This window comes from Mauremys reevesii, linkage group 17 (assembly GCF_016161935.1).
Source record: "Mauremys reevesii isolate NIE-2019 linkage group 17, ASM1616193v1, whole genome shotgun sequence".
NCBI lineage: Eukaryota > Metazoa > Chordata > Testudines > Geoemydidae > Mauremys > Mauremys reevesii.
In genome coordinates, this window is record NC_052639.1 from 15,290,590 (window position 1) to 15,305,427 (window position 14,838).

The window sequence follows — 14,838 nt, forward strand, 5'->3', positions numbered from 1 at the left end:
CACACACACAGTTTTAAGATTCTGGTGCTGTGAGAGGGAACAGAGCAGCAGTCTAGAAAAGGGCTTTGAAGGAAGCAGGTCAAAAAAGCTCAAGTGAAGTCGCTCTGCTTACCAATGAACAGGGCTGCAGAATGTCTGATTGTTGTCTGTGAGCTTTCCAGGTATTCTAAGGCGTGGAACAGGAATTTGGGGATGTGGCTCTTGTTGTTCTGCATCTAGGAAGAAAGAGGGAAGAAACGCACAATATACAAATGACATGTTCTTCCCACAGCGACTAGTCCAGGGAAGCCAAAGCATAGAGCCAGGGCATGGCAACAGTCAGTATGAGCCCATACGCCATAGCAGCACCTCTCTGGAGTTACTATTGTGTTCTCCAGAACCTCAGCTTTTGTTTTCAGAAAGTTTGCAGGTCTAACAGTTCAGGAGAAAAATTTCAAAAATGTGAAGGGATTGTAACTCCTGCAGAAATGAACCAGCAGAGAGCCTGGAATAGAGTCCTGCCACCCGATGGAAGCGGATGGGTACTCAGGGTGTGGGGTTAAAAAGGTCTCCCTCAAGTCCCCATTCACCACTCTGAAGGCACAAGGAATTCACCTACCAAGCACTTCCAGGCACACTTCCGGAGCTGTGTGGAGCCATCCCAGGCCATGCTGCGGAACAGCGTCTTCAAATGAGCCCACCTGAGAAACACTGCGCAGCGGAAGAGCGTCAGTTTGCATCTCTGCAAGAGAAGGTGAGACCAAGAGGGTTCTCACTGAGAGAGGGACAGTCTGGGGGACATGGAGCCTTCCCCGTCACTTGTTCTCCTGCTTTTCCTGCTAGTGGAGGAGATTCCTGTCATTTGTTGTACACAGGAGTGTGCTCAGGAGAGGGAATTGGCTGGAGCGAGCCAGAGCCATCCTGTCTTTGGATGGTTTGGAGCGGTTGACCAGGGCCCTGCGCTTTGGGGGGCCCCGCACTTCAGGGGGACGCAGGACGTGGGCCATGCTGGGGCCAGGCGCAGTACTCCCGGTCCCACTATGCTATGCCCCACCTCGCCAGCGCCCAGCGTCGTTTGGGAAATGAGGGGGTGGGGCTTTGGGGGGAGGGGAGGAATAGGGATGGGTCAGGGGGTGGAGCAGGGGTGGGAAGAGGTGGGGTGGCACTTGGGGGAAGGGATGGAGTGGGGCTGGGGCTTAGGGCAGAGTAGGGGGTGTTGTCCCAGGCCCTGTGCCCCTGTATGGACGGCCCTGGAAAGATTCATAAGAGATCTCCACAGCTCAGTCCTTAGGTGCAAAGAGACTGCATGAGAGCGTGAGTCAGCTTTGGGATCCCAAAGAGTCGGACCAAAGGGCCCCCAGATCAGGCTTCGCTCCACATCCCAGTTGGCCCAACAACAGAGGGCAACGTCCGGTGAATTCTGGGAAGCTGGGACCTGGAGAAGTTCTCTCAGGAGCTCCAGGGAAGAAGTCAGGGCAGCTGCACCCACTTTCCAGAAGGCTGTGGGCAGATATCAGCTCCCTGAACTGAAGGGGCTCTTACAGATCTGTGCTCCCTTTTCTTTTGCTGCCTCTTGTTATGAACCTTTGGATGCAGCAGCCCAAAGGCCTGAGGCCCGTCTTTGCAAGAGAGGGTCAGGGCTCTTTCCCAGAAGAAGGCTTTTCTTCCCAATTGTGCTGTATGCTGTGAGAATGGATGAGGCACTGGGCTCCAGCATGGAGTGAAGCAGGGAGGAGAAGACTCTGCTTGGGCAAGGGGCTCTGGCCATTAATGGAGTGGGGGCCCCAGGAGATTCTGGCTCTTTACTCTTAAGGAAATAATGACCGTGGCACTTACCAGTGTCACACTCTCATCCCGGTCTTCAAGGTGCAGCAGGAGCGGAGCAAGCAGTGGATCATCTTCTGCTGCACGATGGGTTTGTCCGGGTCCTTCACGCTGCTCACCACGTTGCCAAGCAGTAAAATGGCAACGGAGCGCACGCTGTCCCTCTCCTGGCAATGACACACAGGGAGTGGGGAAGCCCGGTTAAAGCCAGGCAGGATCAGAGCACAACGTGACAGAGTCATAATCCGCATGCTGCTCCGGTTCCCCCGTGTTAACTGACTTGGGTCGCGGGAGCAGTGAGGCCACCAGGCCAGCGCCATAGACATCTTGTGTAGAACAAGGCCTGAGACACTGTGCAGGGCAGTGCAGCCCCATGGTGTCCTAGACACAATTTCTGTCTGGAGAGCACAGAATCCTTGACCCCTAGAAGCTTAGGGGAGAGGGAGGGAAGGCTGCTGGAGACTGGTCTGGGGAAGGGGAGGAGCAGCTGCTGGAGCCTTACAGGGAGGTGCTGCTACAAAACACAGCAGTTCTTTTGCTCCTTGGTGCCCCTGAGAGCCGGGAGATTCCCGACCCACCTCTTTCCTGCTGGGAATCGCCACTCTTTGGGGGCCGGTGTTCTCCAGACAGCTGGTCATCTGCCCAGTGCCAGGCCCCCTCTCCCCGAGGCCAGGCGGCAGCAGGGGCTGGGAGCATGGCGCTGATGCTGAGGTTTGCGGAGAAGAGCTCTGACAGGGAGGTGGCTGAGCAGGAGATTCCCCACCCATGGCAGGTGCACACCTTGGAGGATTCATGGCAGGGCTGAGGGGTGGGAGGGAAGGGGATGGGAAGAGAGAGACAAGGGCACCAGAGACAGGCGGGTGGGAGGAATGGGGTTCTCCTGTGTTTCCCAGCCTTACGTCATCAATGAAGGGGCGAAGGCTGACTGCAATGTCCTGGGAGATGGAGCCAAGCCCCTCCCCATCCAGGAGGTAGATGATGTCTGCAGCTTGATGCATGGCTCCCATGACACGCCCTCTATCCGTGTCACAAAACATGTCCATGATCGCTGGCAGCTGAGCCCGTAACGAGTGCACCTGCAGCAATGGAGAAGGCAGCTCATTACTACCCTGGATGACAGCCTGGGGCATATGCTGGCCCATCCCACTCCCACCTATGAGACACCACGGCTGGCACAGCCGCCCAATGGGGCACAAAGTCATTCTCCTGTCACTCACTGCCAGCTGCTCACTGTAACCTTTCTCTTTGCTCACCCGCCTCCCCCACTGCATCACATCTGCAATCAGGGGTCAGCTCACGGGAGCAGGGACCACGTCGTGCCTTGATTTGCTCAGTAAAGCACCTCCAACATTCGAGTGCTGTGCGTTAAACAACAAGGCTTGTGTGGGGATCTCGCTCTCATTGCTGAGCAATTCGATAGACATCGGCTTCCTCGGTCCCCCGGGCAATCCACGCCCCTCACCTTTTCTGGCTGGAGCACAATACTGCCAAGGCCTCGCAGACTGAGCCGACGTACAATGGGGTTTTTATCTTGGGTCCATTCCATGAGCTGTGCCTGGAGCTCTGATTTTGTCAGTATTGTCTCAATGGAAGGACTCTGGAGAAACTGGAAAGAGCCAAATCAACATCGGGTTGAGGAGCAGAGGTCTTCCTGTGGGGTCTGTCCCCTGGACACTCATCTTTACCAAATGGCCACTTACTCCCATACAACGTCTCCGGTGTGTAGGGAGCCAGTTGCTGCTCTTTCAGTTGGCTCATTCCCAGAACTTAGACTAATGCACAAGTCACAAATAAACCCCAGGGAAAGGGGAATCTCCAGGCCCCACTGAGTGCCATGGAGCGACCCCAGGGCAGAAGAAAAGCAGAACCCCAGGAAAAGGTGAGGAGAGAAGCATGGCCTTGGGGCACCGGAGAAACATCTCCTCTTGTCACATGATCCCACCTAGGTACATCCAGCCAGGAGCGATCTCACCCTGTCTCTCCCTCCCTCTCTGTGCCATGCCCCACCACCATCCATGTGCGGAGAGGAGCTAGCTGGCTGGAAGGCTGCTGAGCTGCTGACAATGTGCCCAGAGCTTACTGGCCTGAGCTGCTCTCCTGTCAACTAATGAATCTCACCTCAGTGCAGAAAGTTATGGCGATATTTCTCTGCTCCTCCTCCTTCTCCCTTTGAACAGTGGTGATGGCCTCTCTGAAGACGGCAGGGAGCTGAGGGTTCTCAAACTCGATCATGGCTCTGGAACATGGAGCAGAAAGTCCCTTGTGGTTATCAAGGGGGAGAGAGAGTTCCTCTCTAGTTGCTGGGCTGAGATGGCAGCCTGGAACAGAGGAACATTTCACACGGAAATCCCATTCCCAAGAGAGACCCACTGAAGAGGAAACTTTGGGCTCCTACCTTGCAATCACGCCAACACCCTGCGAGTAGTAATATCGTGAGGCTATCATGTCCCAACCCTGCTGAAATTGGATGCTGGCAAATTCTTTCCAGTATCCGGGCATGGAAAAAAGAGTCTTCACAGCCTCCACCGACGTGCTAAAGACAAAAACTACCAGTGTCAGGCAACGAGATCAGCCCCAAGCATGGCAAAGCTGCACACGCCCTGGCACACACAGTATGGACAGCAGGAGCTAGCCTCCCCGAGGATAGATCCAGTGTGATATCATGGTGCTTCCCTGCCCAATGGGCCCTGTCGACACTGCAGTTTCATTGAGTTTGTAACCAGTTAGTGACACTGTAGCTTCTTAAGATGGTTGATGTCATCACTCAATGCGGTTGAATACTTGATTCTTTACTGTGACAGGTAACAGGACTCAAGCGGGCATGTGGGGCCAGATCCTTAGTTGGTGTAAGCGAGCCTGGGCTAACTATAGCACCCGAACAAATGATGGCCATGAACAGCCTACATGTGTTTAGCAGAGCACATCTGTTCTTCCTTTTCCTTTCAGTCATTACCTTAGGGGGTTGAGGCAGCTGGATCCCTCCTCGGGGCTGGATGTCGTGCTGGCCATGTAGGTCCCTGGCAAGTGCAGATCCATCACATACTGCACTTGCCTGACGCAGAGGATGAGCATCTGGGGATACATTTCCAGGATGGCTTCTCGGTATCCCCATAGGAAAAGGACCTCGTAAATGGTCCTCATTGCCTGGAGGGGGGAAAGAATTTCACTCCACTATCCCAATCTGCCACCTGCCCCCATTGCCATTCGCTATTGTCCTTTTCTCGGGTCTCATTTCCTCCCCAGCCTATTACAAAAGAGGATTGGCTCCTGAGAGGGGAGGAGACATTTGGAGGGTCCTGAACCTTCACCCATTCCTGGAACGGAAGCAGGATGGAGCCCTACGGAAAGGTCAGAGGAGTCTGGATGATGTTATTCCCCATTATTTCGCTTAATGGTGCAGACTCTGTGCTTTGGGTTTCCAGCCATGACTGCACGGGCTGAAACCATCCTGAGGAGATCTGTTCTTGTAGACCCAGTGTTTCTGGCCCAGTCAAAAGTACTGGACATCTCATGATCCCATGCTGGGAAGATTTCTAGTCACAACTTAGAGAGCCAGAAACCTGGATACTTCCAAGAGACACCCGAACTGCACCTGCTCACTAAAGAGCCACCTAGAGCGGCAAACAGAGCCAGGGCACCAGCAGATAAACCGCTTCAGATCAGTAACTTTTCCTGGGTGAAGCTTTATTTACACCTCTTTGGTTTGCTAGGAGGTGGCCAGGACACACTAAGGCCTGGTCTGCATTACAGAGTTATGTCAATGCAAGGCCCCTCACCCAGCATCACCCTAACTATGGAATTTCCTTCCCATTGGCAGAACTGCCCCTTGGTGCCAAATTCATAACTCCACCTCCACAAGTGGCAGAGAGTCCAGGTCGATGCAGTGTCAGTGTAGACACAACGTCGCGTACGTCAACTGGCTTTCAGGAGCCTTCCCACAATGCCCCACCCTGACCGTACAATCGAGACGAGCGCTTCTGGTGAGGACGTGCACTGCCGACACAAGCAGCAAAGTGCAGACACACACAAGGGATAGAATTGCTGTGGCGGCTGTATGCCGAGGTTACACAGGTCGGCTTCATTGTGTAGTGGAGCCGTGGCCTGAAGCTAAGGAGTGAAGCTCCCCCCCACACACAGATGCACCATCCTCCCCGCGGTTGCGGGTTCTCAAAGTGACATCTCAAATCTCACTTACAGCCAGAGACACATTGCCGCTCTTCTCCTCCCGGTGTCTCTGCTGGAGCTTGTCCAGCAGCTGCTGCAGCACCTCCCTGGGGAGCTGTGGTTCTTCCCCCAAGGCCTTCCACAGCTCAATGGCACATCTGCAGATTCAGAAAGAGAAGTCAGACCTTCCCTGCTTGGCCACCTCTTGCCCTCCCCAGGGAGAGGCTTGGAAAGCGGGCAGGAAAGGCGTCTGTGAGAGGAGACACCGATTGGTGCAGGGAGGCTGAGGCAGGGCAAGTCCCATCAGAGAAGGTTGTATTTATTCCTTTCCCCTAATGGGTTGTTGTTCCTGAAGCTAGCACCGCTGTTTCCAGGACAGTGACCATGATCTGACCACCGAGTGACCAGCACAGTGTTACCACCAGACTGTGCAACATTCTGCTCTGTTACGCTAGGCTCAGTCCCGAGGAACTTGCCTGACCTCAGTGCAGTTCCTCTGGCTATTTGGGGGTGTAACTGAGACCCAGCATTTGGCCAAGTGTCTCTTAGCAGCTGAATCCTACTGCAGTGTGGTGGACGGGTCAGACACTGACTCAGAACATGCCCTGATAGGAGAGGGTTCAGGGGAGATTGTACTGCCCAGTGTGACAGAGCTGGAAGGAAACTAGTACTGAAATCCCCCTCCTCTCTTCTCTCCATTCTTGCTGATCTAACCGCTCCTGGTCCCCCCAGGCATCCGCACAGGAAGACTGCAGACAGATCCAAAAGGCTTCCAGTCATTTGACTTCCAAGTTTGGTGAGGAAGGTCGGACATGGTGGTCAAGCCCTGGGGACACTGAGAACTAGGTTGGACAAACCAAGAGCAAATGGCCTGGATTTAAGGTCTTCAGGAAGCTTGACTGAAATTCTGTGCCAACGCTGCCGAGTTTCTATAGCTTCTGAGCACAGACCCTGGAAAGCACTGGGGCTGCTTCAAGGAATTCAAACCTGAAAGGTTTACAAATCAAACACTCAAATCAATATGAAAACCAACACTGTATTCCTCTGGTAACGGAACTGGGTAAGAAATTCAGTTTCTTTCATGCTGCTCTTCAATTCTCTCTCCCATGTGACACAGATTTGTCTATGGTCAGTGCAGAACTGCATTGCAGAGGATGCTGAGGAAAGACGGAGTTTTGACCTCTGGCGAGGGTCCAGTTGGGTTTCACGGCCCCTAGGCACATGGAGACTGTATTATAAACACCTCAGCTGGATGACTCTGCAAAGTGATCGGCAATAACTAGCAGGACTCAGGGTTCACAACGTATTGAGATGAAAAGAGGCACTCACCCCTCTCAGAGCTGTTCTTGCCGGCTGTCTGCAGACTCAGGCAGGCTGCACTGCATTTACGCTCTGGTCATGTGTGGATCATTTATTTATTTATTTAGTTTGCAACAATTAGGTCTGGAACTTTCTGTTTTAAGAGATTTACCTCTGCTGCGCAGCGCCATAAGGATGAGTGCATTTTTTCACCACTTCCTCAGCCATGGAATAACTAGGGATCTGACTGCAGGTAACAATCCTGCACTGGTCCCCAGCGGACGGACAGATGGACCTCATGGACCTTTTCCATCTCTGCCTTCTCTCACACAATAGGGAGCAGCCAGACCTCATGACCCAGGGATGTGGAGTGAGCCCCAAAGTCATTTATTGGCCCTGTACTGGATGGGAGAGGAAGTGGGGTGACCCATAGCAATCAGGACAGTGCTGGACTTCCCCAGAAAACTGGCACGTCTCCATCCTGGGGAGTGCAGGAGGAGGGTTGGCTCCTCAGTGGCTGGGCCTGGGCATCTCCTCACGGTGAGCCTGGACAGCTCTCTGCACAGCAGGAAACTCCCTCCAACTGCGTGAGCCCGACGGACCCTTCCCGGACTGTGGCCTGTCGGTAGGAGCAGGAAGAGAAATAATGGCCTGAGGTGATAACAGAGCAGCTCCCTACCTGTCCGAGGACAGCGTGTGCACCACACAGCTCAGAACCACGTCCTGGGGGTGGGAACGAGCCAGCAAGGCCGTGGCCCTCAGTGCTGCTTTTCTGGCTCTGGGATTACAGACGTTGTCCAGCCAGATTAAGATACGTCCCACGACGTCTCCAACCTGGAAGAATGCCAGAAAGTTGAGGGATGGATTTATCCATGAGTGGCAACCTCCCAGGTAACCCCTCCTGGCAGCCCTGCAAGTCGCCTCTCACCTCGGTTGCCCATCTTGGCTCCTCCATAATCTGAAGAAAGAGGCTTTGACAAGTCCAGGAACCCCAGCCTTCCTGAGGTCTGGTTTAGTACCTTAAAGCTCAGAAACACACACAAAAGCCTTCCCCCAAACCTTACCGTGGGCACAGCCCAAACTCCCCTGCTATCATAAGAACATAAGAACATAAGAAAGGCCGTACCGGGTCAGACCAAAGGTCCATCTAGCCCAGTATCTGTCTACCGACAGTGGCCAATGCCAGGTGCCCCTGAGGGAGTGAACCTAACAGGCAATGATCAAATGATCTCTCTCCTGCCATCCATCTCCATCCTCTGACGAACAGAGGCTAGGGACACCATTCTTACCCATCCTGGCTAATAGCCATTTATGGACTTAGCCACCATGAATTTATCCAGTCCCCTTTTAAACATTGTTATAGTCCTAGCCTTCACAACCTCCTCAGGTAAGGAGTTCCACAAGTTGACTGTGCGCTGCGTGAAGAAGAACTTCCTTTTATTTGTTTTAAACCTGCTGCCTATTAATTTCATTTGGTGACCCCTAGTTCTTATATTATGTGAATAAGTAAATAACTTTTCCTTATCCACTTTCTCAACATCACTCATGATTTTATATACCTCTATCATGTCCCCCCTTAGTCTTCTCTTTTCCAAACTGAAGAGTCCTAGCCTCTTTAATCTTTCCTCATATGGGACCTTCTCTAAACCCCTAATCATTTTAGTTGCTCTTTTCTGAACCTTTTCTAGTGCTAGAATATCTTTTTGAGGTGAGGAGACCACATCTGTACACAGTATTCGAGATGTGGGCGTACCATGGATTTATATAAGGGCAATAATATATTCTCAGTCTTATTCTCTATCCCCTTTTAATGATTCCTAACATCCTGTTTGCTTTTTTGACCGCCTCTGCACACTGCGTGGACATCTTCAGAGAACTATCCACGATAACTCCAAGATCTTTTTCCTGACTCGTTGTAGCTAAATTAGCCCCCATCATGTTGTATGTATAGTTGGGGTTATTTTTTCCAACGTGCATTACTTTACATTTATCCACATTAAATTTCATTTGCCATTTTGTTGCCCAATCACTTAGTTTTGTGAGATCTTTTTGAAGTTCTTCACAATCTGCTTTGGTCTTAACTATCTTGAGCAGTTTAGTATCATCTGCAAACTTTGCCACCTCACTGTTTACCCCTTTCTCCAGATCATTTATGAATAAATTGAATAGGATTGGTCCTAGGACTGACCCTTGGGGAACACCACTAGTTACCCCTCTCCATTCTGAGAATTTACCATTAATTCCTACCCTTTGTTCCCTGTCCTTTAACCAGTTCTCAATCCATGAAAGGACCTTTCCTTTATCCCATGACAGCTTAATTTACGTAAGAGCCTTTGGTGAGGGACCTTGTCAAAGGCTTTCTGGAAATCTAAGTACACTATGTCCACTGGATCCCCCTTGTCCACATGTTTGTTGACCCCTTCAAAGAACTCTAATAGATTAGTAAGACACGATTTCCCTTTACAGAAACCATGTTGACTATTGCTCAAGAGTTTATGTTTTTCTATGTGTCTGACAATTTTATTCTTTACTATTGTTTCAACTAATTTGCCCGGTACCGACGTTAGACTTACCGGTCTGTAATTGCCGGGATCACCCCTAGAGCCCTTTTTAAATATTGGCGTTACATTAGCTAACTTCCAGTCATTGGGTACCGAAGCCGATTTAAAGGACAGGTTACAAACCTTAGTTAATAGTTCCGCAACTTCACATTTGAGTTCTTTCAGAACTCTTGGGTGAATGCCATCTGGTCCCGGTGACTTGTTAATGTTGAGTTTATCAATTAATTCCAAAACCTCCTCTACTGATACTTCAATCTGTGACAGTTCCTCAGATTTGTCACCTACAAACGCCAGCTCAGGTTTGGGAATCTCCCTAACATCCTCAGCCGTGAAGACTGAGGCAAAGAATCCATTTAGTTTCTCCGCAATGACTTTATCATCTTTAAGCGCTCCTTTTGTATTTTCATCATCAAGGGGCCCCACTGGTTGTTTAGCAGGCTTCCTGCTTCTGATGTACTTAAAAAACATTTTGTTATTACCTTTGGAGTTTTTGGCTAGCCGTTCTTCAAACTCCTCTTTGGCTTTTCTTATTACACTCTTGCACTTAAGTTGGCAGCGTTTGTGCTCCTTTCTATTTGCCTCACTAGGATTTGACTTCCACTTTTTAAAGGAAGTCTTTTTATCTTTCACTGCTTCTTTTACATGGTGGTTAAGCCACGGTGGCTCTTTTTTAGTTCTTTTACAGTTTTTCTTAATTTGGGGTATACATTGAAGTTGGGCCTCTATTATGGTGTCTTTAAAAAGGGCCCACGCAACTTGCAGGGATTTCACTTTAGTCAATGTACCTTTTAACTTTTGTCTAACTAACCCACTCATTTTTGTATAGTTCCCCCTTTTGAAATTAAAGGCCACAGTGGTGGGCAGTTGGGATGTTCTTCCCACCACAGGGATGTTGAATGCTATTGTATTATGGTCACTATTTCCAAGCGGTCCTGCTATAGTTACCTCTTGGACCAGCTCCTGCGCTCCACTCAGGATTAAATCTAGAGTCGCCTCGCCCCTTGTGGGTTCCCGTACCAGCTGCTCCATGAAGCAGTCATTTAAAGTATCGAGAAATTTTATCTCTGCATTTCGTCCTGAAGTGAAATGTTCCCAGTCAATATGGGGATAATTGAAATCCCCCACTATTATTGGGTTCTTAATTTTGATAGCCTCTCTAATTTCCCTTAGCATTTCATCATCACTATTACTGTCCTGGTCAGGTGGTCGATAATAGATCCCTAATGTTATATTTTTACTAGAGCATGAAATTTCTATCCATAGAGACTCTATGGAACCTGTGGATTCGTTTAAGATTTTTACTTCATTTGAATCTACACTTTCTTTAACATATAGTGCCACTCCTCCCCCTGCACGGCCTGTTCTGTCCTTCCGATATATTTTGTACCCCTTCCCTGCCTTAGCAAACTGCTCTCAGCCTGCTCTCAAGGGCTTCCCTGCAGGAGCCTTTCCTCCATCTCTGCAGCTTCCTGCTGATCTTTCTAGCACAATCAGTTCCTCCAGGCCCGTGCTTCTCAACCCAGTTTCCATTGTGGGCCCCATATGTGCTGTGTGGGGCACGTCCAATACCACCTGTTTGGCCCTGAGGATGTCCCAGGTAGAGAAGCGCTGCTCCAGACCCAGCTGGTTCCACTGATGTACCCCAGAGCCCATCCCAGAGATGGCAGGCAGGGCTAGTTGGACGGGGCTAGCCAGCTCCAGGCCCCAGCCCTAAGGAGAACCTCTACACTGCGGGATTTTAAAACCTGCCGTAACCAATCTCAAAGACGGGTCTCTAACCTCGGGCTCAGGCTATGGCACTGGGAACAGCAGTGCAGACCTGGAGACTTGGGCTGGAGCCCAGGCTCTGAAGCCCCCTCCTCCCCAGGCTTCAGAGCTCCAGTTCCAGCCCAAGCCCAGAAGAGGCTGCGTTGCCGTTTGGCCCCACAGTGCCAGCCCTGGGAGCCCACGTCCATAGGGCCAGGCTTTCTGGCTCCTGCTGCAGAGTTTGCAGCACAAGGTAGACAGACCTGAAAGGGACAAGCCGCCCCCTAGGTCTCTTCCATGAGGAATTGGTCATTGCTCTTTCCTCTCTCGAACAAGGAGCAGGAGCTACAACCCGGGTGGCTGGATTCTGGTGCTCTGTTCTGCTAGCAGGAGTTAGAGCCCTGCACAAATCAATCTGCTGATTGAGGGGCCATTTGTTATCTTCCCCCTCGGACCTGCTGGAAACAGGGAACTCGGACAGAGACAGGGACGACTTGCAGGAAACCCCAGGAACAGGCAGGTTTGGGGAGGAAGCTCAGGCTCAGGATTCTGTTTGTTTATGAGTCTCCGAGTTTCCAGGAAAGCCAAAGCCCAGGAAGGGAATAAGTCTGCACTTAGGCGCCATGGGCAGGCGGTATCTGGGGAAGGGCAGGAATGTCACCTATTTCCAGGCCGAGTGATTGAAGGCAACAGTTAAAGGACTGTAGGGAACGTGAACCCCCTGATTCCTTTCTCGATAACCCCACCTGCGCAGGCTTGGGCAACTCAAGGAGCTCTCTGGGCTTCAGTTTCCCCAGGTGTCAAATGGGTTGAATTCCTACCTCCCAGGAGGGCGGTGGAGCTTCATAAATCAGGGGGAATAATGACTCTGAGAGCCTCCTACCCAGGGGATGTAGAAATGAAGTCTGCCAGAAACCTCCCTAGGCCAGTCTAATTCACGGGGGAGGCACTCAGATCCTGTGGGGATGGGCAGCAGGATCAGAGCTTGGGAGAGACAGAGAGAAAAGTGCAAAGCCAAATTCCTCCTGATCCTTCAGCTGGAAAAACAAGGCCCCGCAGCATGTCTGAGGAAACCAGTGTGGAGGCCCCTGGGCAGACTAGGTAAGTGCTGTGCTGCCAGGGCTGGGGCTATCGCTCCCCTTCAGTGGGGCTGGGCTGTCCTCAGGGACGTGTCAGAGCTCCAGCGGGCAGAGAACAGGTCAAACACCTCACGCCGCGGATCCCCGCAGCCAAGCGATGAAGGGAAAGGGGCTCAGCCACCCTTCACAGCACCATGCCCGTGTGTCCCAGGAACAGTTTCCTAGGAGGAAATTCTCCCCTCCCCCTCTCTGCGCAGCATCCCCCTGCCCCACGGCGGGAGTCTCTTACTCTCTCCATCTTGTCTCCGTGTAGAGACACGATGGTCCTCAGCTCTTCCTCGGCGGCTTGAAATCGCTCCAGGGTGGGTGTCGTCAGACCCTTCACGGCTCTCATCAGCAGGGCTTGGAGCTGGGCTGAGGGAAGCTGCTCCCCGGGGGTCTGCAGTGAAGAGGGACAGAGCCTGTCGGGACTGAGTATTTCCATCGCTCAGCTGCCCTGGAACAGTCTGTCCCAGCGGGAGGCTGGCAGCGCCCCGTGAGCGTGGAGACTCCGGCTGAGCCCTTTTCTTAACAAACCTCCACAGGTGCCGAGGTTTCCTCAGTCTTTCATACGCTTCCCCCTCCCCCCTGCCTGAGAAGAGATGGGAGCCTCTCAGCCGGTGCTGGGACCCCAAGGGCACCCCATTTCCTCCCTCTCTAGCCCCTCCCCCCAGGAAGCCCAGCTTTTGCTGAGAAAGCCTCAATGGCCTGCAAAGCCCAGTCAAGTTGCTTGTTGAGTGCAGCCGAGGGGTCACTGCAGAACCTGCCCCATGTTCCATCCCACCCCGAGCGCCTGAGCAGATTGGCTCAGCAACTCTAGCAGCCCACAGTGTCTGCGAGGAAAGGACTGAGAACAGGGCCCAAGCGGAAATGCCTCTTCCGTCCCCACCCTGCAGCGTGTGGTGCTGCCACAAAACAGGCAGGAATCGCCGGCAGGACAGAAAGTAGCTTCGACTGAAGGAGCAAGTCTGCCTGGCTGAGGAGAATCCCAAACTGTGGGCCTCTGGGGCCAGCCCCCCGTGGGTCAGAACTCACTGGGCACAATGTTACTGCAGGGGGGCTGGTTCCAGGGTCACCTAAACCCAGGGCCTGGGGTGCTGAAGGCCTTTGCCCTGGTGTCTCAGGCACCTCCTGAGTGTTACTGCAGCTGGCCTGCGTGGCTGGATTAGCCCCGTCTGTCCTGGACGCCAGCAGCTGAGGATGCAGTAGAGCACACCAGAGCGACCCACTCGCATAGATACTCCTGGCAGAGGGGATCCAACCTGGGATTTCTGGAGTTTAGTGCAGGAGCCTCTCCCGCAGCAGCTAAAACCCAACCGGCTGTTAGCTAAGGCTCTAGAGCAGACTCCTTTTCTCTCTGTCTCTAAGTGGTCCTGGTGCCACTAGACGGGCCAGAACACCCCACCCAGCAGGTGTGTGGGTTACCCCTACAAGTGCAGGGAGGGGCCTGTTAGGATTTTCAGCAGTGCCTGTGTCCCATGGAGAGTGCATCAGAATCAGGCACCTGAGTCAGGCACTTCTGCGAATCCCACTAAGCACCTCTGAACTTCCTGAGGTGCCTGAACCCCTTTGTCAACCTGGGCCTCGTTCAAGCAACCCAGAGAAACTCGTAAAGACTGGCTGGAGTCGATCACACTTGAAGAGTGTTTCCTTTCAGCTCCCTGAGCAAGGGGCAGGTAGGTCTCCTGTCAGAGATCCCAGCTCCGGGAGATATTAATACACCCAGCAGGGGAGGCTTTCCAATAGCACAGTCACAAAGCGTCATTACCATGGTCATATGGGAGCTGCTTGGTAATGAGGGGGTGGGAGTGCGCTCTTCTTCCTGCTCTTCTGGGCTCCCTTTTTCCCACTTCCCCTGCGACTCCGACGCCTCCTTCTTCGTCCTGGAGCAGAAAGAAACATTCGTAACATTTCCCTTTTCCATGTAGTATCCCTGCTTTACAGAGGATGGAGGTCGGGCCCAGAGCCCTGAAGTGAATTGCCCAGGGTCAGACTGAAGGTTGTTGGCAGCTAAGCAGAGAACTCCGATCTCATGGCTCTTCGCTGGGGGCTTTTACCACACGAGGCTTCCTCGGACCTGGGGGCAAGTTTCTTTTCCATGGTGTATTCTCGTCCCCTCCTTGCACACCTTCCCTGTCAGTGATGGG

General features: G+C 52.3%; 2 protein-coding genes across 4 annotated transcripts in view; one reads left to right on the forward strand and one right to left on the reverse strand.

Annotated features, from left to right (window-relative positions):
* The window catches only part of LOC120384921 (maestro heat-like repeat family member 5), a 924,418-nt gene that overhangs the window by 226,505 nt on the left and 683,075 nt on the right, over positions 1-14,838 (forward strand). The window lies entirely within an intron of this gene.
* Positions 56-14,615, reverse strand: LOC120384969 (maestro heat-like repeat family member 5). The gene is made up of 12 exons (XM_039504066.1): positions 14,460-14,615; positions 12,942-13,091; positions 7,946-8,100; positions 5,999-6,125; positions 4,757-4,947; positions 4,199-4,336; positions 3,922-4,039; positions 3,266-3,409; positions 2,703-2,879; positions 1,816-1,970; positions 599-721; positions 56-215 (listed from the first exon to the last, which is right to left on the reverse strand). The coding sequence occupies exons 1-10, from the start codon at positions 14,613-14,615 to the stop codon at positions 1,821-1,823; spliced, it is 1,506 nt and encodes a 501-aa protein (XP_039360000.1). The 3' UTR covers positions 56-215; positions 599-721; positions 1,816-1,820.